General features: G+C 36.5%; 1 protein-coding gene across 1 annotated transcript in view; it reads left to right on the top strand.

Annotated features, from left to right (window-relative positions):
* ADGRV1 (adhesion G protein-coupled receptor V1) overlaps window positions 1-27892 on the top strand; it is a 947781-nt gene that overhangs the window by 103035 nt on the left and 816854 nt on the right. Inside the window, exons 22-27 of the mRNA XM_007943393.1 lie at window positions 1329-1509; window positions 2690-2892; window positions 5241-5370; window positions 9253-9333; window positions 10966-11105; window positions 12791-13400. Of these exons, the coding sequence (XP_007941584.1) occupies window positions 1329-1509; window positions 2690-2892; window positions 5241-5370; window positions 9253-9333; window positions 10966-11105; window positions 12791-13400 (1345 nt within the window). The remainder of the gene's footprint in view (window positions 1-1328; window positions 1510-2689; window positions 2893-5240; window positions 5371-9252; window positions 9334-10965; window positions 11106-12790; window positions 13401-27892) is intronic.

The raw sequence follows: 27892 nt of genomic DNA, 5'->3' as shown, positions 1-27892 counted from the left end.
CGACTGGTACACCATCCAGTCTGTAGTCTATATGACTATGAGACCAGAAGAACCAGATGGTGCCCGGCTACCACTGTTATCCACTTGGAAGGGGATCTATGTAGGAGATCCTTGATAGAGAGGGAGAACAATGTGGAACAAAACTCAAAATCATTGTGAGGAAAAAAAAAAAAGGTGGTGACAAAGTTTGGTGGTCCGATAGAGCCTGGTGGAGTCACTGAGACTATGGCCCCTAGCTGCCCTTCAGGTCTGGAATTGAACCCACACCCATGGTTTCCAGCCAAACAAAAGACAGGCATATGAGTTGAACATTTACTTCAGGTAGCTACACTCCTTGGAGAGAACAATCATGGGAGAAAGAAGGGTTGCTTATGCACAGGGAGACAGCTCCGGGGGTAGGATGGTATGGAGAGAAGGACACTGGGAAGAGGTAACTAAGGGAAGGAAGGGGGAGGGGAGCTGTTGCATTGTGGTAAACTGTGGTCAATGTCATGAGACAAAGTATATGTGAACTGTTGTATGGAAAATGAATTTGCACTATAAATCTTCACCCAAATCACAATTAAGAAAAGAATTAAGGAGTTATCACTGGACTGGTCTTTAGGAATTCATTCCCTTAGCTCCAATCCATGATTAGGAAGCTTGCCAGAACTGTTTCCTATAAGAGCACATCATCTTGCCATGAACTATGTACCAGGAAATCATCATTGCAGCTTTTAGCCTTATGCCTGGTAACTCTATACCAGCTTCTCAGTGCTTACAATGCAGTGACTGTATACTGAGATGTTTGCTAACGCTCGGTGATGTACTCGTAAGCACAAATAGCAGTAGTGTGGCTTGCACTTCACTCTTGCCTTCCAGATGTTCTGGGATTGTATACACTTGAATCTAAATACACTCAAATTACATCCAGAAACCAAGTTGCAGGTGAGTCTGGAAATTGTGTGTGTTTTCTGGACTGTGTTCACATACATGCACATACATAAAATTTGAATGCTTAAATTCATGTAGAAATGTCATACTTAAAACAACAACAACACCAAAAAAAATCACTGCCATTGAGTCAGTTCAGACTCATAGGGACCGCTCCTTGGTTTCTGAGGAGGTATCTCTATGGAAGTAGATTGCCCAGTCTTCCTTCCAAGGAGTGGCTGGTGGGTTTGAACCACCAGCCATCTGTTTAGCAGTCAAATGCCTTAGGCACTACACCACCAGATCTCCCTGCAAAATAATAATTTCAATTAAATATATTTGTTTTTATTCCTGTCAGTATGTGATTTTTACATGCTTAATTGCTTCTTAATTCCTCTGGATTTTTACATGTGTAGGTCCTGAATATATATGTTCTTGATGATGATATTCCTGAACTTAATGAGTATTTTCGTGTGACATTGGTGTCTGCAATTTCTGGAGATGGAAAACTGGGTTCAACTCCCACCAGTGGTGCAAGCATAGATCCTGAGAAGGAAACGACAGATATCACTATCAAAGCTAGTGATCATCCATATGGTAACCTAACTCTTTTGCAAATATAATCCTCTCTTCTCTGGGTGGACTCAGACTTGCAAAAGACTAGTTAAGAGGCTTTTCATAAATGATTGAAGCAGAATTCCTTCAGGCCCTATACCTTCTCTGCCTTTTAATGTTTAAGCATTCTTTTGAGGAATGCTGTTTATTAAAGAAAATACAAAGATCAATTTCTGAAATTTAATAATATGATAATTTCAACACATTATGCAGGATTATTTTAAATGAAAAAAGCATTTCTAGTCATGGCTATCACATTTTAAAAAAAGTAAAAAATTATCCTACTATGATACGTTAACCCCTACATAGTTGAAGTGATTTGTAATTTAAATTTAGCTGATTTTCACAAGTACATTTTTTACGGTATAGTCATGTCAACATCTTTTTGTTGTATGATGAAAAGTGATAATTTTATTAATTTATGGACCCTCATAGATGTCTATTCTAATAAATGGAGAGTGTTTTCTATTAAAGGGTAATATTTTTTATATGGGAATAAAGCAAGAAGAACATATGTTAATAGGGCTAGGTAGGAAACCTGGGAGGCTCTTTAACTCTGGTTTTCATAGTTAAATTATTTTAAAAAGTGTTGTAAATCCCTCAGGGTGCCTGCCATTAATTAGGTTCTTCTGTAAATTTCAAATGAATTCTAGAGAGTCAAGTATGTATACTCAATTATTGCTGTTGAATCAATTGCTACTCATAGCAACACCTCCTTGGGTTTCTGAGGTGGCATTTCTACAGAAGTGGATTTCCCAATCTTCCTTCCAAGGAGTGGCTGGTGGGTTTGAACCATCAGCCTTCTGATTAGCAGTCACATGCCTTAAGACACTATGCCATCAGAGCTTCCTAGTATGTATAAGTCTTTGAAAATATGTATTTTAAGACCTCATGCTATTTTAATGCTTGTGCAGAAAAGAAAAAGGATTTTTTTTTTGTAAAGACAAGGAAAATTATTATTTTAATTTTTAACATTCTTAAGATTATAAACATATGCCATGTCAAGGTATGTTAATCAAATCATTGCTAATGTCTTTTCTAAGTGACTTCCCTTAGAATTTAGCCTGGTGATTAAAATTATTGTGCAAGATAGTTTCAAATGAATAAGGGATTGTTCCACAGGTAACAGGTACAAATGGCCTCCTCTGTGTGTATCCACCAGGTGTGCTGCAGTTCTCCACAGGACTGCCTCCCCAGCCTGAGGATGCAGTGACCCTGCCTGCAAGCAGTGTTCCACATATCACTGTGCAGGAGGAAGATGGAGAAATCCAGTTACTGGTCGTCCGTGCACAAGGACTCCTGGGGAGGGTTATGGCAGAATTTAGAACCGTTTCATTGACAGCATTCAGTCCTGAGGACTACCAGGTAACTCAAACTTAAACCTTTTGAAGCTGTATTTGTACTTTGTAAGTGAAAAATAAATACTTCCTTTGGAAGACCGGCAGAAATTTGTACAGCATCTGGAACATAATTGACAAAGGGAATAAACATAAATGGCTTTCTAGCATTTTTACTTTATGTAAATTATGGGGGTTTTAAACATTAAAAATGCCTAACACTTTAATGGGTACTTTGGTGATTTCTCTTAAATTTTTGTATGGTTTACTTATTTATTCTTATGTTACAGGATTTGGTCAAATATATTGAAAATTATGTATCTTGTGTGTTTTAAATTCTGCCTATATCCATCAAACAAAACTAAATTTTCAAAGAGATTATATTTCTATTTCTTTTTAATTACAATTACAATTTTTCTTCAAGTAAGAAACAAAATGACATTGGCAAAAAAGACTGGGGCTTGGAACTAGACAGCCCTGGTTTTAATCATTCCTCTATTTCCCTCTAGCTTGGGAAACTCTTTTAATCTTTCAACACTTCAGTTTCTGTATTTGTACAAGGGAGGTAATGCCTGCTGAGCAGGATCATTTGGAGGATTGAAGTCAACATTTCAAGTGACTTGTACTGTGCATGACACATATATCATAATATGCAATAACCACTACCTACTATGATTATTATCCATACTCACATTAAGCATTTTATGCTCATATTTTCTTCTGAGCAATACCTCTCAAGAAAGATTTTATATCTTTTAGCATTTCTGTTTTCCCAAATAATCTTTAGTATTCATTGTGTTTTTCTCTTTCTTGCTAATAAGATCCACAAATGATACAAAGTTGAAATCGACCAATGACAATGGATTTTTGTTCCCTCCTCACCCACAGAAACCTTAGCTTACCTGATCTCAAGTTTGTAGTCTAGTTAGTTACTTTTTCCTGGATTTCTTCTTTCTCAAAAATCTTTTTTCCTCCTGTGACAGCCTATGTTTCTCTTGCCCTTGACATTTATTGTGTCCTTAACTAAATTAGTGTGTATTTCAATGACATCTCATCTTAGTGTTGAGTTAGTATTTTTCCTGCATTTTCTAAAAGAAGTGTGTAGTCCTTATATTAATAATCAATTCCAGTATAGTCTGAATTCTCCAACCTCCATTTAAAGCATTATTTTCTTTAATAACTTTAAAAAAAATTTTAGTCCCTATCATCATGACTATTAGAAAGCTAGTACTTTTGAAGACATGCCTGAGAGTTTTGAAAAGTGGTTAGATTTTCTGGTTGTCACTTATTACCACTTTGAACCAATGCCTTTGATTCTCTCTAATAACCTGATGACTTTGGCCTTCACTATTTCTTGATGATGCCTAAGCTCTCTCTGGCCTGGGGGGTTATAGATAAGATTTCTTATTCTTTGTATGTGAATATGTATGTATGCATATTTTGGGGAAGAGTGAGGAGGTGCCAGGAGGGATCATGAGCATAACAGGAAGCAACTGAATTGTCACTGTTCCTAACCTTATTCTTGTGTCACGAATTGCAGGTAATCCCCACCATCTGGTACTTACCTTCTAGCTTGCATCCCAAACTTCTAAAATGGTTTCATGACATGCTATGAGCTTGGCAAATATTGAAAAAGTGAATGAATGAGTCATTAAGTAATTTGGTACTTGGATTCCTCAATTTAACTTTATGATCACTAATTAATACCTTCCCAAAATGAAATACAGTTGCCCACACAAGTTAACAGTAGAAAAATTTACATAGTCTTGAAACTTACTAACCAGAGGAAAAAATTCTTACATAAGAGATTACAGGAGAAAAAAAGGACCTTAAAACTTTGATTTTGAATAACTTTATTTTCCTTTTTAAATTGAGCTGTTCTGAAAGGTAACCTATTTTATGAATTACTATTCCAAGTATATTCAAGGAAAGGTTAATGCCTAATAGACTGATTTTTATCATTGTGTAGAGAGATTTGCTGAATGAAAATACCATTTCTTATTCACTGAAAATTTAAATTTCTCAATGCTGTAATTTTAACAGTTCTTGATATATTTGATCAGGAAAATTATTTACATCTCATTGAATTAATTCTTTAGGAATCTATTAAGATTTCTCATTTGCTTTGACCACTTTTTGGATGAGTAGGTAAATAAGAAAATAAAATCTTTCCAATTAATTTACTTAGATTTTTTTAGCATTTGTATTGAACATCATTCATAGCCACTAAATATTTTCAATTTTAGTTTTTATTTATGTTCCTCTGTTTCAGTATGTAATAATTTGGGACACAGCAAATATTCTCACATTGTAAAATCATATACAGAATAATTATTATAATTTAATGGGAAAATCTTTCTTTCATTTGTATTTCAGAGTGTTGTTGGTACCTTAGAATTTCAACCAGGAGAAAGATATAAATACATTTCTGTCAACATCACTGATAATTCTATCCCTGAACTGGAAAAATCTTTTAAAGTTGAGTTATTAAATTCAGAAGGAGGAGGTAAGCCTATTGACTCAGAGTTTTCAAGTATTTGCTTTCCCACTGGCCATGGTGACAGTAGATTCTAATTAGGAAATATGTTCCTTTGAATTAACCTTACCTCTTTTTTGTTTTTAATGAATGAATGAGAATTTTTTGGAGACAGCAGGTTGATGATTAATAATTGCTTATGATTTATTGTGGTGGAAACTTTCTGATTCATTGATAGTCCTTTTATTGGAAAAAAAAAGTGTCTATCACTTTACATAGTATTTTAGTATTGATTTTATAAATTAAAATTCAACTTATAGTTTTATTTGTACATACTATTGCTGTGAAGTTTGGATAATTCTGAATTAAAATCTCTCCTATATTACATGTTTATTAGATAGCCATCACTTTTTGTGCTGTTTTGTTCTTTTTATTACCCATTGCTCTTTTCTTAAAGTAGATATCCTTTAGAATGAAATAGTAGAATTTTACTGAGCCACCAAATTATAGTGTCATTCATACTAAAAAACAAAAACAAAAAAAAAACAAAAAAACAAACTCACTGCCATCAAATCGATTTCATTCATACTAGGTGCCTCTAAAGTCCCCTCTGTCCTTTTTTCTTTATTCTTATTTTCACTTTAGAAGTATCTCCATGTATAGCATAGGTTTAAAACTGGTCCTGCTTAGATAATCTATTAAAACTCTATTATCAATAAAACAGGTTCAGAATAGGTTCACAATACCTTATCTTCAATTGCAATGCAAACAGAACACACTGCCATAGAGTCGGATCCAACTCATAGCGACCCCTCCTTGGGTTTCCAAGGCAGTATCACTACAGAAGTAGATTGCCCAATAGCAGAGGTTTTTGGATTCAAAGCTCATTTTGTGGCAAAAGCTCATTTGAGTTGATGTGAAAACATTTATAATCTTATTTACCCTATTTAAAATGATTATATTTGTTTCTTTGCAGAAATAGTCATGTGTTTAATTATAGAGTACTACTAGAAGTGTCAGGAGACCTTCTGGTGCCATGGTTAAAACACTTGGCTGCTCATTAATAGGTTGGCCATACCATGGGAGAAAGATGTGGCAGTCTGCTTCCATAAAGATTTATAGCCTTGGAAATCCTGTGGAGCAGTTTTGCTCCTGTAGGTTTGCTGAGTGGGTTTGGGTTTCGACTGCAAGTGTTACAGAATACATGTTATGTACACTTTTTTACTTTTATAAATATAAGAAATTGAGGGTGGTATTCTGGTTATTCACCAGAACTGTCCCTTCTATTACATGACCTGTATCATTATTACAGAATATCATTCTGATCAAAACAAAACAAAAAACCTCATACTAATAAATAATTCACACAAAGGGAGAGGTTTGGGTAGTCAGAAATATTAAAATTTTGTTTTAGGTTAAGTGGAAATTTGTGATATAAATGCAACATTTAAGGACCCCTGGTGGTGCAATGTTTAAACATTTGGTTGCTAATTGAAAGGCCAGTGGTTGAATCCACCAGCCGCTTCATGGGAAAAAAATGTGATTATCTGCTTCTGTAAAGCTTTTACAGCTTTGCAAACCCCATGGGGCAGTTCTACTCTGTTGTATAGGGTTGCTGTGAGTCGGAATCAACTCAATAGGAATGGGTTTGTTTTTTGATTTTTGTACAACATTTCCCCAAATTTATCTTCCATGTTCCAAGGCCCAGGTAAAAACAAAAGAGACTGGGCCAATATTTGGGAGCAGGAAGACAGACGATTACACTGCTACAGCTTGCCTGAATGCATGCAGCAGTGAAAATGTGCTGAATGACCTGTTTGTCAGGTGTCATGTAAAAATACTAGCTTTGCTTCTTCCAGAGAGAAATCTTCACATTTCCAAATCATCATTTTCATGTCAGGAGTTTAATTAATAGAAAAGTCCTTATAAAATATTTGAAAAGTTGTTCTTTGTGTCAATTATAGCCGTCTCTTTATTATAAACAGATGCTAGTCATCTTATCTAGAGTTAATTAAGGAACATCAAATATGCTTCAGAAATTATATTTGTGATCATTGTGATAGTAGTAATTTTATGTAAAATCTTTTCTCCATATGCAGAATATATACTGTTCTATGGTACTTATGCATGAATAGTTATTTGAGAACCAATCTTATGTTTCTTTAGTAAACAATAACAGTGAAGAATTTGATTTTACCCCATTAGCAGGATTGGAGGAACTCTCATGGTATAGTGGTTAAGGCATTTGGCTGGTAACCAAAAGGTCAGTGGCTTGAACCAACCGCTGCTCTGTGAAGTAAAGATGGGGAAATCTGCTTCCATAAAAATTTTTGGCTTTGGAAACGCAATAGGAGTCACTATCAATTGGAATTGACTCAGTGGCAATGAGGTTTTTTTTTTTTTTTGTATTTTTTGTAGGGATTGGAGGTGAAGGAATCTAGACATTGGCTTCTTATTGTAGAGTCCTCAGTAGTCATAGGTAGAGACTTCCTAATAAATGAAAAATGTGTAGAGCTCAATTCTTTTGAGGGAAAACAAGGCACATTTTCTCTGATTCTGTGTAGCCAAATTACACTGGTATTGTCCTTCACCACACTTTCTCATGACTTCTGGATAATATGGGAGCAAAATCATGTGACTGGGTAGTCCCTGGGATTTTGTTTTTGTCTTTTAAGTCTGATATATTCCATTCCTACTGAGGGAGAAATAGAAGAGCAGGGCAGATATTAAACTAGCATAATGGCAGACCAAGGATATTGGTAGAAGCACTTATGTAAGGATATGAGTTGCTTTTATGACTCCTTTTCTTTTGCTATCATCACTGCCCTTAGTCTTTATTTGCAGACATTTGATAAGATAACAATCAGGGTACAAAATATATTAGAGATGAAAGTATAACCTCTTTTTCTTTATTATATTCATTATCTGTTGCCAAGGTACTTTATATTTTTACAGTGTTACTTATTTTCCATTATGTTATTTGATCTTTCCAAAAGTTCTAGAAAAGATAACTTCTTTAAACTGAGGTACTAAGAGGAGTAGTGAATGACTTGCTGAAGGTTGTACAGCTGGTATATATCATAGCTGGGGCTGAAATAGAGTTTTCTAGACTGCTTATTTAGGGCTCTTTTTACAATGCCAGTGGTAAAAGGGTGATCAAATTTCAAATTTGAGACTAATAAATATGGTGGAGATTTGAATGTGTGGGTAGAGGGAAATATTAGACATTTCCCTAATTTTAAATCAGTTGTTCAGAGTGGTAAGGTAACTTTTATAGATATACAGGCCTAAATATATGTATAAATGTGTGTGTGTGTGTGTATGTGTATATATATATTTGTTATTGTTGTTGTGTGCCATCGAGTCGGACCCGACTCATAGCGACCCCTCCTTGGGTTTCCGAGGCAGTATCACTACAGAAGTAGATTGCCCCATCTTCCTTCCGAGGATGGGGCAGTCTACTTCCGTAGTGATACTGCCTCAGAAACCCAAGGATGGGTCGTTATGAGTCGGGTCCGACTCGATGACACACAACAACAACAACTATACACACACACACACACATATGTACAGACATATTAGAAAAATGTCTGAAATTAAAACAATTTCCATTGTTGTAAATAAGTGAAAATTTAAAAATAAAATCAGTTAAATTGGCACAAGTGGGAAATTCCAGTTAAAACTTACATGGAGTATTTCCTGAAGCTTAAATGACGTTTTGGTAAATTGGTGACTTTGCTTCCGTTATACTTTTACCATTTAAAATAATCTATTTTCTATAGATTAATGCTTGTCATTGGGTGAATAATACTGCATTTTCCTCCTTGCTTGTTATGTTTTTAGAACTCTCAATTTTCTCACTGTGTCAATGTGTGTTGTATGGGTTGTGTCTCTGTTTATCTCCTTATGAAGTGGCTGAACTCTTTAGGGTTGATGGCAGTGGTAGTGGTGATGGGGACATGGAATTCTTCCTTCCAACTATTCATAAATGTGGTAAGCAGTTGTTCCAAGGCCCTTTGCTATTATCACTTTTCATTTTAATTTCCTGCTTTAAAGACAATAATTTCCATTTATTAACATATACTGTATGTAGATCCTGTTTACATATTTTGGCTCATTTAACCATCACTGTAACTTTATACAGCACTGTTGTGTCCTTGTTATATTCACCCAGAAAGGGAAGAAGTTAGAATCAAATCCCTGCCTGCCTCTGAAACCAGACACTCCTCCTTCCATTAACCTAGTGCATTTTCCTGATCCTAATTTTAGTAAAAATGAAAAATAATTTGCAGTCATACTTTGAAATAAGATTGATTTAATTTTCCAGAATAGGTACAATTTGATTTTTAAATAAAATTTATGCTTTATTTCGGCTAAGAATTGTGCAATTTTGCTTAAATACCAAATAATGAAAATGACTTTATATAGTTTTGACACCATAAAAGGAGTTTGGGTGGCACAATAGATAAAGCATTGGGCTGCTAACCAACAGGTTGCCAGTTGGAACCCATCAGGCATTCCATGGACAAAGATGAGGCAATCTGCTTCTGTAAAGATTTATAGTCTTAGAAACCCTACAGGGCAGTTCTACTCTGTCCTGTAAGGTTTACTATGAGTCAGGATTGACTCAATGACAGTAGGTAGGTGACTACTCTACAAGGAGAAAAATAATACATTTACGTTTTCATTGTAAATGCATCAAGCTTATTTTTTGTACAAAAAGAATGATGAGTTCTTACATGTAGTATTTAACCAAAACAAATGGGAAGGGAATTATTGAGAGATTAAGCTGGGAATATTGGAAAGAAGAGGAATTTTGATGTGTATTCATATACAAACATGATTCAACTTTTTACCCCAACATATTTTTCCATATTGGAAGAGAATTTTAGAACACTTGTTTCTTGAGGTAGAACACTAATGAACCTCAGGTGTTCCTTTTTCACAGCATCAGGTTTTATATTTTAGTGTCAGGATCCATATTTTGTCCCTCTTCTCATTCCTAACTTCCTTCAATGCCTCATGTAACCTCTGTATTAATTACTCTATTTATTTTGAAATTGTCTGTTTTCTTTTCTCCTTACATAAATACAACTTACACTTGATCATACCTAGAAAAATCATAGATATTTCTTTAGATACTGACATATTTTTAGCTACAGTGTTTTCTTATTTAGGACCAAGAGAGGTAGATCTATAATGTCATAATGTAATGATAAAATGTTGTTGTTGTTGTTATGTGGTCTAGAATTACAGAGAAGCTACTGTTTCATAAAGGTAAGAGTCATTTTGGCTCATGTTCTGTGTTCAGTGAAGGTCGTGGGAGATCTTCCTAATATATTCCATGTGGAAGAATGTTCTCTTCCATCAAGAAGAAAAAGAAAAAGACAAGTTTTCCTTCATCGTCTCCTAGTACTTATGTAGCACTTGTATATCCCATTGGTGCCAAAATTGGCAGAGGTCATAAAGCATGAATATCTGTGTCAAAATTTTGTGCCTTCCTTCTTCTAAAACAAATTGGAACTTAATAAATAGAATGATTCTTTTGAAAAAGTTGTTCTTTGGCTTTTCCTTTGATTTGTAAATTACTAATGAACATTTTCTTGTTGGAAATTGTTCATGCAGCCAGTCTAGGAGTTGCTTCCCAGATTTTAGTGACAATTGCGGCCTCTGACCATGCTCATGGTGTATTTGAATTTAGTCCTGTGTCACTCTTTGTCAGTGGAACTGAACCGGAAGATGGGCACAGCACTGTTACATTAAATGTGAGTACAGTTTCCTCTTTCATTTCAGGACACTTTATGTTCTTTTAAAGCTGTTTTACTGTATTATGAAAATGTGTCCTTTTTCTTTTTTTTTCCTGAATAGGTGAAAGAGAATAAGCCGGATGGCACAGATAATACAAATTGATAATTAAATAGTGATTTGGCATTTGTTTTTGTATTTAGTTTTGCTGTGGATTTATCTTATACCAAAAGTCTTTTTTACATACATTTTTGTATTGGTTTATATAGGCTGTGGTAACAAACATTTCCACACTTTTTCACCTATGATAGATGTGTCATTTAAGTTGACAAGGGACTCTGTCATTGTAATCACTTAGGGATCAAGAATCACAAAGGCTAGGCTACATCTTAACAGGTGCTTGTATCCTCACAGACATCTTCTTTTTATTTCCTGAAAGGAATGGAAATTCAGAACATTTTCAACAGCAATAATAATAACAACTCTTTCTGTGTGTGTGTATGTTTGCTTTGCTCCAAGTGGAAATGAAGCAGGATTCTGTTGTGAAATGAATCTGAAGTGCTAGAAATTCACCTAGCTTCTGGTTTCATGCAATTAATGAAAAAAAATTTCCCAAAATATATCCCTTTACTACTCTTTTGGTAGATTTTCAATAAACTATTGTAGAATGGATGAAACAATTATAGAAAGAATAACTAGTTACTCTAAATGAAGTTACATCTAATTTTATTTTGATAAATTTGTATTTTAAATACATGTAAAAATTATTCTTAATTGGGGATTATTTGAAGTAATTTTTAAACTTTTCATTCTTAACATATTATTGACAAAAATATTTTTTCCTTCTTAAGTGTGTTTATGATACCCTAGGCTAAATATGTTTTTCATGATTTTGTTTTTCCCATTGTAAAAATTCTTATGTCTAGTTTTATCTTGAGTTAACATTCATGTTTTAAATTCATGGAAAAATTACTTTTAATTGAGACTTATTTGGAGTAATTTTTAAGCTTTTGAATCTTAACATATTATTGACAAAAGCATTTCTTCCTTCTTAAATGTATTTATTATAACTTGAGTCAAATACATTTTTATGTATTTTTATTTTTCATATTGTATTGAAGATAAAAGGAAATATGATTCGTTAAAAAATATTTTACAGCTAACTTTTCAGGAAAATGTCACTCATCTATTTCTTACAATAAAGTATATAGCTTATATGGAGTGAATGTAAAAATTTCCTTGAGTATGGTTAAATATAATGAACTGTTAATTATATGTGATTTATTACTAAATATATTAGAATTACAGAAAAGATCCAGCTATAATTTAGTTGTTGTTGTTGTTGTTATGTGCCATCAAGTTGGACCCGACTCATACTGCCCCCTCCTTGGGTTTCTGAGGCAGTATCACTACGGAAGTAGATTGCCCCATCTTCCTTCCAAAGAGTGGCTGGTGGGTTTGAACCGCCAGCCTTCTGGTTAGCAGTCAAGTGCCTTAGCCACTATGCTACCAGAGCTCCCATAATTTAGTTAGAAACTAAAAATGTTTAATCAATTTGTTGCTTCAGTGATTACTTAGTAATTTTAGTCTTGAGAACAGCTTATATAAAATATAAAAATTTAATGTTACTACAGTATGTATTTAATCTCTATGTCAATTATCTTAATCCTTCTTTTAATACCTTTTAATGTTAAATATTTCATAGGTTATGAGAAGTCATGGAGCTCTGTCTCAGGTGACTTTGTATTGGAACATAGACTCTGATCTGGATGGAGATCTTGCCTTCACCTCTGGCAACATTACATTTGAGATTGGGCAGAAGAGTGCCAATATCACAGTGGAAATATTGCCAGATGAAGACCCAGAACTGGATAAGACATTGTCTGTGTCAATCCTCAGTGTCTCCAGTGGCTCTTTAGGAGTTCATACTAATGCCACATTGACAATTTTGGCAAGTGATGATCCTTATGGGGTATTCATCTTCTCTGAAAAAAATAGACCTATTGAAGTTGAAGAAGCAACCCAGAACATCACATTGTCAGTAATAAGGTTGAAAGGCCTCATAGGAGAAGTCATAGTTACATACGCAACAATGGATGATATGGGAACAGCACATTATTTTCCACCTAATTTAGCCAGAGCGACTCAAGGAAGAGACTACATACCGACTTCTGGGTTTATTATTTTCAGAGCTAACCAGAATGAGGCAACAATAACTATTTCGATTTTGGATGATGATGAACCAGAAGGATCAGAATCTGTGTTTATTGAACTGCTCAACTCTACTTTAATAGAGAAAGTGCAGGATCGCCCAAGTAAGTATACATTAGTGTGTTATAATTATTATTAGACTTAGGTTTTCTAAGATGATAAATTTAGAACTGAACATAGAAAGGTCTATAAAATAGTATGTTGTCGTTGTTAGGTGTTGTTGAGTTGGTTCTGACTCATAGTGATCCTATGAACAACAGTACAAAATATTGCCTGGTCCTATGGCATACTCAACAATTACTGCTATGTTTGAGCCCACTGTTACAGCCATTGTGTCAATCCATCTTGTTGAAGATCTTATTCTTTTTTCTGACTCTCTACCAACCATGATATCTTTCTCCAGGGACTGGTCCCCCACCATCCTCTCTTCTAAGGAGTATTCTGGTTGTACTTCTTCCAAGATGGATTTGTTTGGTCTTCTAGCAGTCCATGGTATATTTACTATTCTTTGCCAACATCATGATTCAAATGCATCAGTTCTTCTTTGGTCTTCCTTACTCATTGTTGACCTTTCTCACGCATATGAGACCATTGAAAGTACCATGGTTTGGGTCAGGTGCACTTTGGCTTTCAAAGTGACATCTTTGCTTTTTAACCCTTTTGTGGTAGTTATGTTTGTGTGTCAGCTTGGCTGGGCCTGGTTGTGTGGCTGGGCAGCTGATAGTAGTTATTTTCCATGAGGTGACTGGCAATCAACTCCATGGTGGGATCTACCACAAGCAGCTGAATAGCTACCTTTGGGATGTGGTCTGCTTCTTGTATATAAGGAGAAGCCTTGGGAATGGTCTCTAGCCTATAGCATTCTTGGACCTTGCATGTAGCTGTGTCATTGTTCAGCACCCTGCCATGCTCTGCCGACCTTGGGACTAATAATGGACTTGAACTAATGGGCTGGCGTGTGATTTGGTAATATTGGGATGTGCTGTTTTACTTGTCAACCTTGGGCTTGGCAGCCTCAGCAGCCAACAGCTGTTTGAGTGAAGAAAAGCCTCTAGCTTCAGTGGGCCAGGAGCTGGAGGCAGAGCTGAAGCCCAAGGCTGAGGGACTTTCACCCAGCCCCTAGAGTCTGGCACTTTGAACTTGGACTTAAAGCCAATAAACTGTAAGAGAATAAACTCCTGCTTGTTGAGGCCATCCCATTTGTGGTATATTCTTGTCATAGTGGCACTAGGTAACCAGAGCACCTTTACAAATATCTTTTACAGCACATTTGCCCAGTGCAATACGTCATTTGATTTCTTGACTGCTGCTTCCATGGGCATTGATTGTGGATCCAAGTAAGATGAAATCTTTGACAACTTCACTGTATTTCTCCATTTATCATGATGTTGCTTATTGGTCTGGTTGTGAGGATTTTTGTTTTCTTTATGTTGAAGTGTAATCCATACTGAAGGCTGTAGTATTTGATCTTCACCAGTAAGTGCATCAAGGCTTCTTCATTTTCAGCAAGAAAGGTTGTGTCATCCACTTATTTAAGGTTGTTAATGAATCTTCCTTCAGTCCTGCTGTTGCATTCTTCATATAATCAGACTTTTCAGATTATTTGCTTAGCATACAGCTCTAAATTTAAAAGCCTCATCTTTGAAAAGTTTATTTGTAAGGCGACTATAAGCAGGATATCTCTTAGAAATCATGTTTTAAAAATAAGTTAAATGCTAAATTTTGGAAGCTTCTATTTAACCCATGTGTAGCTATTGGATTCAAAGTATATGGAGTCAAACATACCAACATTTCATTCTGTTATATATAAGGTTGTTATGAATCAGAGCCAACTCAATGACAACTAACAATAGTAACAAGAATAGCAGTGCTATTGTGCTGTATATTGTAGCTCCCAAAGCTTTGTGGAATCTGTTGGGATTCCAAGAATAACATTTGTAGTAAAACTTTGAGCTTTACTCTCTGACCCATTTCTGAAAGATTCTCTAACCAATGGAGGCTCTGTGTATCGGTGAGGGCAATTTAATATCAATTTTAGGACAAAATGTGTAGGAAACCTATAAAGCCTTTTTAAGGAAACTAGAATTATATAGCCCAAACTGTAAGAGCCTTAGATATGCACATTGGCTATATACTGCCATAAGGATAAAAATTTCTTACAAGTAAGTTTCTTGACTTGACTTTAACACAAGGATGAATATATTATATAGGGCAAGCAGCTTTCTTGCCGGCAATGTAAGTAGTCATATTTCAAGATTATAGAAAGAACTTTACTTCATATGACAATTGCTAACATTAAATCTTCAGATTATAATCAAGGTTAAAAGTTCTCACATAACATCATCCCTTTTTTAAGAAAAAAGAAAACTTAAAATCAGATTGAGTAGTAAAGAAATTGAAATAAGACTCAATAGCTAGTTTTATTAAATAAAGATTATAAAACACATCTGATTTCCAGAGAACTTACAGTTTATTAAGTAAAGTAGAATAACACCAGGAGGGAGTACCACATATTACAATTAGAGGGGCTATGGGTGCTGGCATTAGATAATTTGTGTTCCAATGTATGGTAATACACTGTTGGACATAATCTTTTTGAGCCCCAGTTTCCTTATCTATAATATAGAAATATTGTGGGAAGTGAATAAGATAATGATCTAAAAAGTAACACAGTGTTGCACGTAGTATGCATTCAATAAATGTTAGCAATTGGGATTATAATAAAGTGATATATGTAAAGTATCTATGTGCTATGGGGCAGGAGAAACAACATGTATTTTTTGCTTACTGTTTTCTTGGAACTATGCAGCATACTTGGAGAAAGTTAGATTAAGCATGTGAGAATAGAATAATCATATGATGTGAAATAATTAAAGGATAATTAAATGCATATATGTGTGATACTCACTCAAATTACAATTGACAAAATCAATGTATGACCTGATACATTCTTTGCTCTTGCTCATGAATAAGGAGAGCAATGTGAGAAGATCAGCACCTGGGTCAGGGCAAAGGGCAGGATGAACAATCAAGAATAACTGATGGTGTTATGCCTGATTTGATGGGGAATTATAGGTAATGAGCAAGAGAGTAGGCAAGCTTACAGGATGCCTCTCTACTGTGTCCACCATGTACTAGTATAAGACCTTAGGTAACTTTCTCAAATTGTTGTGTCTCTTAATTCCTCATTTGTAAAGTACAGTGTTACCTACACACAGAAATTACGTGAGAATTTAATGACTTAATACACAAAGTACTCAGAACAATGCCTGGGAAATAGTGCACACTCAGAAAATGTCACCTTCTACTCCAACTCTGAGAGTTCTGGTAGCATAGTGCCTAAGGCATTTGACTGCTACACAGAAGGCTGATGGTTCAAACCCACCAGCCACTCCTCAGAAAGAAGGTTGGGCAATCTATTTCCATAGAGATACCACCTTATAAACCCAAGTAGGGGTTGCTATGAGTCAGATCCGACTCAACGCAGTGGGTTTTTTTTTGGTTTTATTTTACTCCAACTCTCATGCTTTTCTAGTTTGTTGAACTTAATTATCTTGATTTATTGTTTATGACTTTAAGTATGATGTTATTTAGGATTGCCTGGGCCTATGTCATTGATTTAAATGGTAACATTACTAACTTTTAGGTTAAATGGTCTGAAAATGTTAAATTGTATTGATCACATGCTTCCAAACATCCCAGTTAGTGGACTCGCTGCCGAAAACTCACTGCCATGGAGTTGATTCCAACTCACAGTGACCCCTCCTTGGGTTTCCTAGGTGATATCTCTATGAAGGTAGCTTGCCCAGTCTTCCTTCCGAGGAGTGGCTGGTGGGTTTGAACCACCAGTCTTCCGTTTAGCAGTAAAATGCCTTAGGCACTACCCCACCAGAGCCTCCAGGTACTAGAGGTTATTCTAAATATGAACTCAAAATTGTTCACCTGTAGTAAAGGTTTGTTTATGCTTCATTTGTGTTAATGGGTCACCTTTTATTATTTGTTGAAGAAACTTGTTGAAATTGAACCTAGAAAATAAATTAAGGAGAGTTTTGGAGGATCCTAGATACTTTCCAAATAAGCATTGCTCTCTTAAATCAGTGGAAAGTAAGAGGGAGCTTTACCATTATCACTAATGCAATATTTAGGCTGACCCTGATTTCTGGATGAGGTAGTTGAATGAGTCTATTACCTAATAATTGGGTTGAGAGGAGCAGGTTTGTCAGAGAAGACTGAGAAGCTGTTAAAGAGACAGTGATTTAATTAGATTATGATTTGCAGTTGGTATTTGAGGGCAAGGCACTAAATTATTTCCCTATTCAATTTTTGCAGCTGAAATTTATGTATCTATTTATGGCATGGTGGTGAATTAATTAGAATGATATACTTCTGAAAGTTTCATCATTATCTGTTGTAGTATTATGCACAGTGAGGATTAATTATATGAAAATAATTTTTTTCCCTTTTGACAAATTTCCGGTACTAATTAAAATATTACTGTTGAGTAACTGTGCCTTACTAAGAATTCTTTAATGAAAATATCCCTAGAATGTAAGCTACAAGAGAGCAGAAACTTGCTTTTCAATTTAGTTTTCTATCCCCAATGCTTAGAATAGTGCTGACACATAGTAGTCAACTGATAAATTTTTTTTTAAATTTTCTTTTTGGTGAACGTTTACACAGAAAATTAGATTTCCATTTAACAATTTCTGTTCATATTGTTCAGTGACATTGGTTACATATTTCACAATGTGACAGCATACTCATTATTTCTATTCTGGTTGTTCTGTTTCCATTAATCTAGCTTTCCTGCCTCCTGTATACCATCTCATCTGTGCTTTAGGGTAAATGTTGACTGTTTTGTCTCTTATGGATGATTATTTAAAGATACACAGTACTCACGAGTGATATTGTTTATTTTATAAGCCACTTTATTATTTGGCTGAAAGGTGACCTCCAAGAGTGGCTTTAGTTCCAAGTTTGAAGGCTATCTCAGGGTGATAGTCTCAGGGTTTCCTCTAGTCTGTATTAGTAGAGTCTGCCTTTTTTTTTTTTTGGAAATCTGAGTTTTATTCTAAATATTTATTCCATTCTATCCAGGACCATCTACTGTGTCCCTGGTAAATGGTCAGTAGAGGTAGCCAGGCACCATCTAGTTCTCTGGTCTTAGGATAGATGAGGTTATATCGTTCATGTAGGGTATTAGTGCTATAGACTAGTTTCTTCTTTGAATCTTTTGTTTTCTTCTTTCTTTCTTGCTCTAAAATGGTACAGACCCATATTTCTGTGTGTGTGTATCTCACCTACTTTGGTCATGTTGTCAGAAGGGACTATTCTCTGGAGAGGGATAGCATGCCTAGGAAAGTGGAAGGCCCTCAACAAGATGGATTGACACAGTGGCTGCAATGATGGGCTCTGGTACTGCAGGGATTATGAGGCTGGCACAGGACTGGGCAGTGTTTCATTCTGTTGTACATAAGGTCACTATGAGTTGGAGATGACTCAATGGCACCTAACAACAACAACAAATATATATATATGTGTGTGTGTGTGAGTGTATATATAAATATATGTGTGTGTGTATGTGTGTGTATGTTTGTTGTTGTTATTTGCCATCAAGTTGGACCCGACTCATAATGACCCCTCCTTGGGTTTCTGAGGTGGTATCACTATGGAATAGATTGGGAATAGATTGCACAACCTTCCTTCCGAGGAGTGGCTGGTGCGTTTGAACCACCAGCCTTCTGGTTAGCAGTGAAGTGCCTTAGGCACTATGCTACCAGAGCTTCTATATATGTGTGTGTGTGTGCGTGTGTGTGTGTATAACATTGTGGTGATTTGTTGATGAAAGTTAATAGAACAAATTAGTTTTCCATTCAACAATTTATACACATTTTGTTTTCATGACATTACCTGCAATCCCCTTGGTGTAATAGCACTCTTCCCTCTTCTTGCTTCCTCCCTGGGTTCCCCCATTTCCTGTCTCTACCTTCTTTCCTGTCAGTTCATGCCTTATGAACTTTGTTTTTGGGCAAATACTGTCCTTTGGTTTTATATGGTTGATTGTTCTAAGAAATATATTCCTCATGGGTGTTATTGTTACTTTATAGGCCTATTTGGCTGAAAGGTGAACTCAGGGAGAGGGTGCAGGTTTGAAAGATGAGTAGTTGTATCTTAAATGGCCACTTGCAAGCTTGTAACACCCCAACTACTACTTACCAACATTATCGTTATGAACTACGTTATGCCTGTTGACTGAGTTGTCATGCAAGACTATGGTTCTAAGCCTTCAAACCCAATAAATCAATCTTGTGAAGTGTTTGGTTATATGTAGGAAGTATTCATAACAGTGCCCCCTGTGTACTTTATTACAAATATAAATATACAAACAGCATCCACAAAAATATATATACATACGACTACAGATACACCTCTACCCCTTGTCTGTCAGTGTGTTCTACTATGATGACTTGAATGTTCCTGTGACACTGGAAGCTATTCCACCAGTATTTCAAATACTAGTAGGGTCCTCATGGTGGGAAGGTTGCAGTGGAAATTCTAGACTAAGGTAGACTAGAAAGAAGGAATTGGCAGTCCACTTCTGAAAAAACTGGCCACTGAAAACCTTATTAATAGGAGTGAAACAATGTCTGATACATTACTGGAATATTTTATGAATAACAGTGAAACACTGTCTGATGCAGTGACAGAAGATGAGCCCCTAAGGTTGGAAGACACTCAAAATATGACTGGGGAGGAGCTGCCTTCTCAAAGTATAGTTGACTTTAATGACATGGGTAGAATAAAGCTTTTGGGACCTTCATTTGCTGATGGGGCATGACTCAAAATGAGAAGAAACAGTTGCAGTCATTACTTAATAATCGGGGCATGGAACATATGATGTATGAATCTAGGAAAATTGAAAATTATCAAAATTGAAATGAAACATTTAAAGATTGATGTCCTTGGTCCCAAGCCCCCTAGAGCCAGGAAATGGAGGGACCAGCAGCAACCTTGGGGACCTCAGGAGCAGCAGGATATCCAGATAAAAAGGGGCAGGAGGCAAGGCTAGGTCCCAAGACCCCTAGAGCCGGGAAAGGGAGGGACCAGGAGTGGCTGGGGGCCAGACAGAGGCAGGTTTCAGGGAGGAGTTAGGTAAGAGCAGGATACAGAGCTTTCCAACAGCTAAGGGAGACAAACTTGTCTGTCATTTTGTCATCCTGTGGGACTTGTACATTGATATGAGGCTGGAGGCTGTGCCACTGGTGTTTCAGACACCAGCAGAGTTGCATAGGGTGCACAGGTTTCAACACAGCTTACAGACAAAACAGACTAGGAAGAAGGAGGAGGCCATCAACTTCTGAAAAATTGGCCAGGGAAAACCTTATGAATAGCATAGAAACACTGTCTGATACATTACTGGGCAACTTTATGAATAGCTTGGAAACATTGTCTGACACAGGAAGACTAGCCCCTTGGGTTGGAAGGCACTGAAAATAGTACTGGAAAAGAGCTGCCTCATTAGAGTAGAGCCAACCTTAATGATATGGATAAAGTAAGTCTTTCAGGACCTCCATGTGCTGATGTGGCATGACTCAAATTGAGGAGAAAGAGCTGCAAACATTCATTAATAATTGGAACATGGATATATGAAGTATGAATCTAGGAAAATTCATAGTTGTCAAAAATGAAATGGAACACATAAAGATGGATGTCCTAGGCATTAGTGAGCTGAAATGGACTGGTTTTGGCCATTTTGAATCAGAAAATAATATGATCTACTACGCTGGGAATGAAAAATTGAAGAGGAATGGCATGGCATTCATCATCACAAAGGATGTTTCAAGATCTGTCTTGAAGAACAATGCTGTCAGTGATAGAATAATATCCATACACCTACAAGGAAGACCCATTAATATGACTATTATTCAAATTTATGCACCAACCACCAAAGCAAAAAATGAGGAAATTAAAGATTTTTATCAACTTCTGCAGTGTGAAATTGACTGAACATGCAATCAAGATGTGTTGCTTATCACTACTGATTGGAATGCAAAAGTTGGAAACAAAGAAGGATCACTGGTAGTTGGAAAATTTGGCCTTCGTGACAGAAATAACACTGGAGATCTCATGATAGAATTTTGCAAGACCAACAACTTACTCATTGCAGATACCTTTTTTCAACAACACAAATGGCAGCTATACATGTGGGCTTTGCCAGAAGAAGTACACAGGAATCAGATTGACTAAATCTGTGGCAAGAGGCAATGGAAAATTCAATATCTTCAGCCAAAACCAGACCAGGAGCTGATTGTGGAACAGACCATCAACAGCTCATATGCAAGTTCAACCTGAAGTTGAAAACAATTTAAAGAAGTCCATGAGAGCCAAAATATGATCTTGAATATATCCATCCTGAATTTAGAGACCATCTAAAGAATAGATTTGATGCATTGAACACCGAAAACCAAAAGAATTGTGGGATGACATCTAGAGTGTCATCCATGAAGAAAGCATGAGGTCATTAAAAATATGAGAATGAAAGAAAAGACCAAAATGCATGTCAGAAGAGATTCTGAAACTTGCCCTTGAGTGAGGAGTAGCTAAAGCAAATGGAAGAAATGACAAGATAAAAGAGCTGAACAGAAGATTTCAAAGAACAGCTTGTGCAGACAAAGCCAATTACTATAATGAAATGTGAAAAGACCTGGAGTTAGAAAACTGAAAGGGAAGAACATGCTTGGCATTTCTCTAGCTGAAAGAACTGAGGAAAAAATTTAAGCCTTGAGTTGCAATATTGAAAAAATCTATGGGCAAAATGTTGAATGATGCAGGAAGCATCAAAAAAAAAAAAAAAAGATGGAAGGAATACACAGAGTCACTGTACCAAAAAGAACTGGTCATTCTTTATCCATTTCAGGAGGTGGCGTATGTTCAAGAATGAATGGTATTGAGGGAAGAGGTCAAAGCTGTGCTGAGGGAATTGGCGAGGAACAGGGCTCCAGGAATTTACGGAATACCCATTGAGATGGTTCAACATACAGATGCCCTGCTGGAGGCACCCACTTGGTTATGCCAAGAGATTTGGAAGACAGCTATCTGGCAACTGACTGGAGGAGATCCATATTTATACCCATTCCAAAGAAAGGTGATCCCACAGAATGTGGAAATTATAGGACAATATCATTAATATCACATGCAAGTAAAATCTTACTGAAGATAATTCAAAAATGGTTGCAGCAGTATATTGACAGAGAACTTTCAGAGGTGCAGGCTGGATTCAGAAGAGGGTGTCAGTTGAGGGATATCATTGCTGATGTCAGATGGATCTTGGCTCAAAGTAAAGAATACCAGAAAGATGTTTACTTGTGTTTTATTGACTATACAAAAGCATTTGATTGTGTGGATCATAACAAATTGTGGATAACATTGAGAAGAATGGGAATTCCAGAGCACTTAATTGTACTCATGAGGAATCTGTACATTGACCAGAAGGCTGTTGTTCAAACAGAAAAAAGAACACTGCATGGTTTAAAATCAAGAAGGAAGTGTGTCAGGGTTGTTTCCTTTCACCATGCTTCTTCAATCTGTATGCTGAACAAATAATCTGAGAAGCTGGACTATATGAAGAAGAATGTGGCATCAGGATTGAAGGAAGAATCATTAACAACCTGATAGACACTGAGAACACAACTTTGCTGAAAGTGAAGATGACTTGAAGTACTTACTGATGAATATTGAAGAATACAGTCTACAGTATGGATTATATCTCAATATAAAGAAAACAAAAATCCTCACAACTAGACCTAGAAGCAGCATTACGATAAATGGTGAAAAGATTGAGATTGTCAAAGACTTCACATTGCTTGGTTGTACAATTGGTGGCAATGGAAGCAGCAGTCAGGACATCAGATGACATATAACACCGGGTATATTGCCTGCAAAGGACGTCTTTCAAGTGCTAAAGAGCAGAGATGTCTCCTTGAGGACTACGGTGCACCTGACATAAGCCATGGTATTTTCAATCACCTCATATGCATGTGAGAGCTGAACAATGAATAAGAAGGACCGAAGAAGAGTTGATTCTTTTGAGTTGTGGTGTTGGTGAAGAATGCTGAAAGTACTGTGGACTGCTAAAAGAACAAACAGGTCTGTCCTGGAGGAAGTGCAGCCATAATGCTCCTTGGAGGTGAGATTGGCCAGACTTTGTCTCACATACTTTGGTCATTGTTGTCAGAAGGGACCACTCCCTGGAGAAGGATGTCATGCTTGGTAAGGGGAAGGGTCGATGGAAGAGGGGAAGGCCCTCAACAAGGTGGAGTGACATGGTGGCGGCAGCAATGGGCTCAGGTGTAACAAGAACCATGGAGCTGGCTCAGGATTGGGTGGTGTTTTGTTCTGTTGTGGTTAGGGTCATTATAAGTTGGAGATGGCTCAATGACACCTAACAACAACAATAACAACAACCTTGGTATTAGTGAGCCAAAATGGACTGGTATTGGCCATTTTGAATTGAACAATCATATGTCTACTATGCTAGGAATAACAAAGAGGAATGGCAGGGCATTCATTGTCAAAAAGAACATTTCAAGATCTATCTTGAAGTACAATGCTGTCAGTGATAGGATGATATCCATACATCTACTAGGAAGACCAATTAATATGAATGATTATTATTCAAATATATGTATCAACCCCTAAAGCTCAAGATGAAGAAAAAGATTTTTACCAACTTCTGCAGTCTGAAACTGACCAAGCATGCAATCCAGATGTATTGATAATCACTGGTGATTTTCCAGTTGGAAACAAAGATAAATCATTGGTAGTTGGAAAATATGGTGTTGGTGAAAGAAATAATGCAGAAGACTGCATGACAGAACTTTTCAAGACCAACGACTTATTCATTGAAAATACCTTTTTTCAACTACAAAAAATGGTAACTATACATGTAGACCTTACCAAATGGAACACACAGGAATCAAATGACTACAACTGTGGGAGGTGATGGAGAAAATTTGTCATCAGTCATAACAAGGACAGGAGCTGATTGTGAAATAGACCATCAGTTGCTCATATGCAAGGTCAAGTTGAAGCTGAAGGAAATTAAAACAAGTCCATGAGAGCCAAAATATGACCTTTAAATAGTGCACCTGAATTTAGAGACCATCTCAAGAATACATTTGATGTTGTGAACACCAGTGACCAGACGAGCTGTTTGTGGGATGACATCAAGAATATAATACATGTGGAAAGCAAAAGACCATTAAAAAGACAGGAAAAAATGGAGGTCAGCAGAGACCCTAAAACATGCTCCTGCATGGAGACTAGCTAAAGCTACAATTTGTATGCTAAGCAAATTATCCAAGAAGCTGGACTATGTGAACAAGGATGGGGCATCAAGATTGAAGGAAGCTTCATTAACAACCTGAGATATACTTTCAGTATGGATTATACCTTGACATAAAGAAAACAAAAATCCTTACTACTGGACCAATAATGAACATCACAAGAAATGGAGAAAATATTGACGTTGTCAGGGATTTCATTTTACTTGGGTCTACAATCAATGTCCATGTAAGTCTCAATCAAGAAATCAGACGGTTTATTGCATTGGGCAGATGTGCTTCAAAGGACCTCTTTAAAGTGTTATTAAAGAGCAAAGATGTCCCTCTGAAGTCTATGTTGCACCTGACCCCAGCCATGTTTTTTCCAATCACCTCATATGTATGTGAAACTGGACAGTGTATAAGGAAGACCACAGAAGAATTGATGCATTTGAATTTTGTTGTTGACAAGGAATATTGAAAATACCATCTAATGCTAGAAGAATGAACATATCTCTCTTGGAAAAAATATAACCAGAATGATCCTTAGAAGTGAGAATGGTCAGATTTAGTCTCATATACTTTGGTATGTTGTCCAGAGAGACCAGTCCCTGGAGAAGGATTTTATGCCTAGTAAAGTTTAGGGTCAGCAAAAAATGGCAAGACACTCAATAAGATGGATTGGTACAGAGGCTGTAATGATGGGTTCAAGCATAGCAACTATTGTGAGAATGGCGCAGTACCAGGGATTGTTTCATTCTATTATACATAGGGTCACTATGAGTTAGAACCAACTCAGTGGCACCTGATGGCTACAACAGATACACCTATACATGCATACTCTTATACTTACATAGGTCTTCCTATACACAGACAGACATACATATCTACCTCTGTAAACACATACAAAATTTTAGGTTGTTACTTCTGTTGGCTGTTTAGGTTATTACTGTTATTACTGGTGACTCAGTGCCTCAGAAGGTTGGTGGTTCAAACCTACCAGCTGCTCTGTGGAAGGAAGACAGGGCAATCTACTTCCATAAAGATTTACCACCTCAGAAACCCAATATAGGTTATTATGAGTTGCAATCGACTTGATGGCAGTGTGTTTGGCTTTTTTGGTTCATTACTGCTGTTGAAAGAGGATCCCATGCAAAACTACCCCTCCTTGGGTTTCCAAGACAGTATCACTATGGAAGTAGATTGCCCAGTCTTCCTTCTGAGGAATGGCTGGTGGGTTTGAACCACCAGCCTTCTGGTTAGTAGTCAGGTGCCTTAGGCACTATGCCACCAGAGCTCCTGTATATGTAATAGCATTTTCCAAAGTTATTTTTTATTTTTGTGTATCTTTATGACTTAGTGTCGATCTTTAGCTTGGTTAAGTTGTGAAGTCTTCACCTATATTTGGTATTGCTTTACACTGAAACAATAAACATCTAGTGAGTAATTATTCCTTCTCCTTGTCCCTTTCCTGATAGCTACCAAAGAATTTTGCTTTCTTTGTGTATACCTATTCTTGTATTTTATAAAAGTGAGACCATATATTATTTATCTTTTTTGTTATTGACTTATTTCACTTAGAATATGTCCTGCAGGTTCATCCATATTAATTTTGAGAATTCATTATTCTTCATGTTGTTGTTGTTGTTATGTGCCTTCGAGTCAGAGCCGACTCATAGAGACCACTCTTTGGGTTTCTGAGGCAGTATCACTACGGAAGTAGATTGCCCCATCTTCCTTCCGAGGAGTGGCTGGTGGGTTTGAACTGCCAGCCTTGTGGTTAGCAGTCAAGTGCCTTAGCCACCATGCTACCAGAGCTCTTCATAGCTGTGTAGTATTCTATGGTTTATGTGTACCACAGTTTGTTCCTATATTCATACATTGGCAGACACTTAGGTTGTTTCATCTATAGTGAATAATGTTGTAGTGAACATAGGTGTGCATTTGTCTACTCGTGTCACTGCTATTCCCTAGAGCATATACTGAGTAGTGAGATTGCTGGATCATAATACAGTTCTATTTGTAGCTTTTTTGGGAAGTGCCATATCATTATCTATAGTGGTTGTACCATAGTACAATCCCATCAGCAGTGTGTAAGTGTTCCTATGTCCCCACAACCTCTCCAGTATGTTGTTACTGTTTTTTTTATCAGTGCCATTTTTGGAGGGTGAGATGGTATTTCAATGTAATTTTAATCTGCATCTCTATAATCTCTATAAGGTAACTATGAGTCAAAATTTGAGTTGGCGGTGATGGGTTTGTTTTTGGTTTTTGAATGGCTAATGACCATAAGCTTTTTTCATGTTTTTTTTTGGCTGCCTGAATGTCCTCTTTGGAGAAGTGTCTGTGCCCTTTGCTCATTTTTGATTGGATTATTTGTCTTTTTGTTGTTGAATTGTTGAAGTTTTCCATATATTTTGAGAGATTAGATTTTTTTTTGCAGTGTTCCCTCCCCTTCCCTCCCCTCCCACCCCTGACAACCAACAAAGAAAGTTTCCCTCCATATTTAACCTTTTCTTGACCCTCCACAACAATGAACTAATACTATATTTGTCCTTCTGTGATTGACTTATTTCACTCAGCATAATGTCCTCCAAGTTCATCCATATTATACAGTGTTTTGCAGACTCTACATTATTCTTTAGTGCTGCATACCATTCCAGTATGTGTATATACCATAGTTTGGTCATCTACTCTTCCGCTGATGGGCACGTAGGCTGTTTCCATCCTTTTGCTATTGTAAATAGTGCTGTGATGAACATGAGCATATGTGTATCTGTTCCTATCCTGGTTCTCATCTCTCTAGGATATATACCTAGTAATGGGATTGCTGGCTTAAATGGTATTTCCAGTTCCAACTTCCTAAGGAATCACCATATTGCTTTCCTCAGTGGTTGAGTCTCTTCACAGTCACACAAGCAGTGTATGAGAGTCCCAATCTCTCCACATCCCCACCAGCATTTGTTATTTTCTGTCTCATTGAACCTTGCTGGGGTGAGATGGTATATCTCATTGTTGTTTTGATTTGCATCTCTCTGATGGCCAGTGATTGTGAGCATCTTTCCATGTATTAGCTGACCACATGAATATCCTCCTTGGTGAAGTGTCTATTCATGTCTTCTGCCCATTTTTCAGTTGGATTGTTAATTCCTTTGGTGTTGAGGCATTGGAGTTTTCCATCAATCTTAGAGATAATTCCCTTGCCAGATATGTAATTATCAGCAAATATGAAATTGTTGCTGTCATTTTTGTCATTTGTTTTTCATGATGTTGAT

Source organism: Orycteropus afer, unplaced genomic scaffold (assembly GCF_000298275.1).
Source record: "Orycteropus afer afer isolate SDZICR_OR568_19922 unplaced genomic scaffold, OryAfe1.0 scaffold00105, whole genome shotgun sequence".
NCBI classification, from domain to species: domain Eukaryota; kingdom Metazoa; phylum Chordata; class Mammalia; order Tubulidentata; family Orycteropodidae; genus Orycteropus; species Orycteropus afer.
This window is presented reverse-complemented; position numbering and strand designations above follow the sequence as displayed.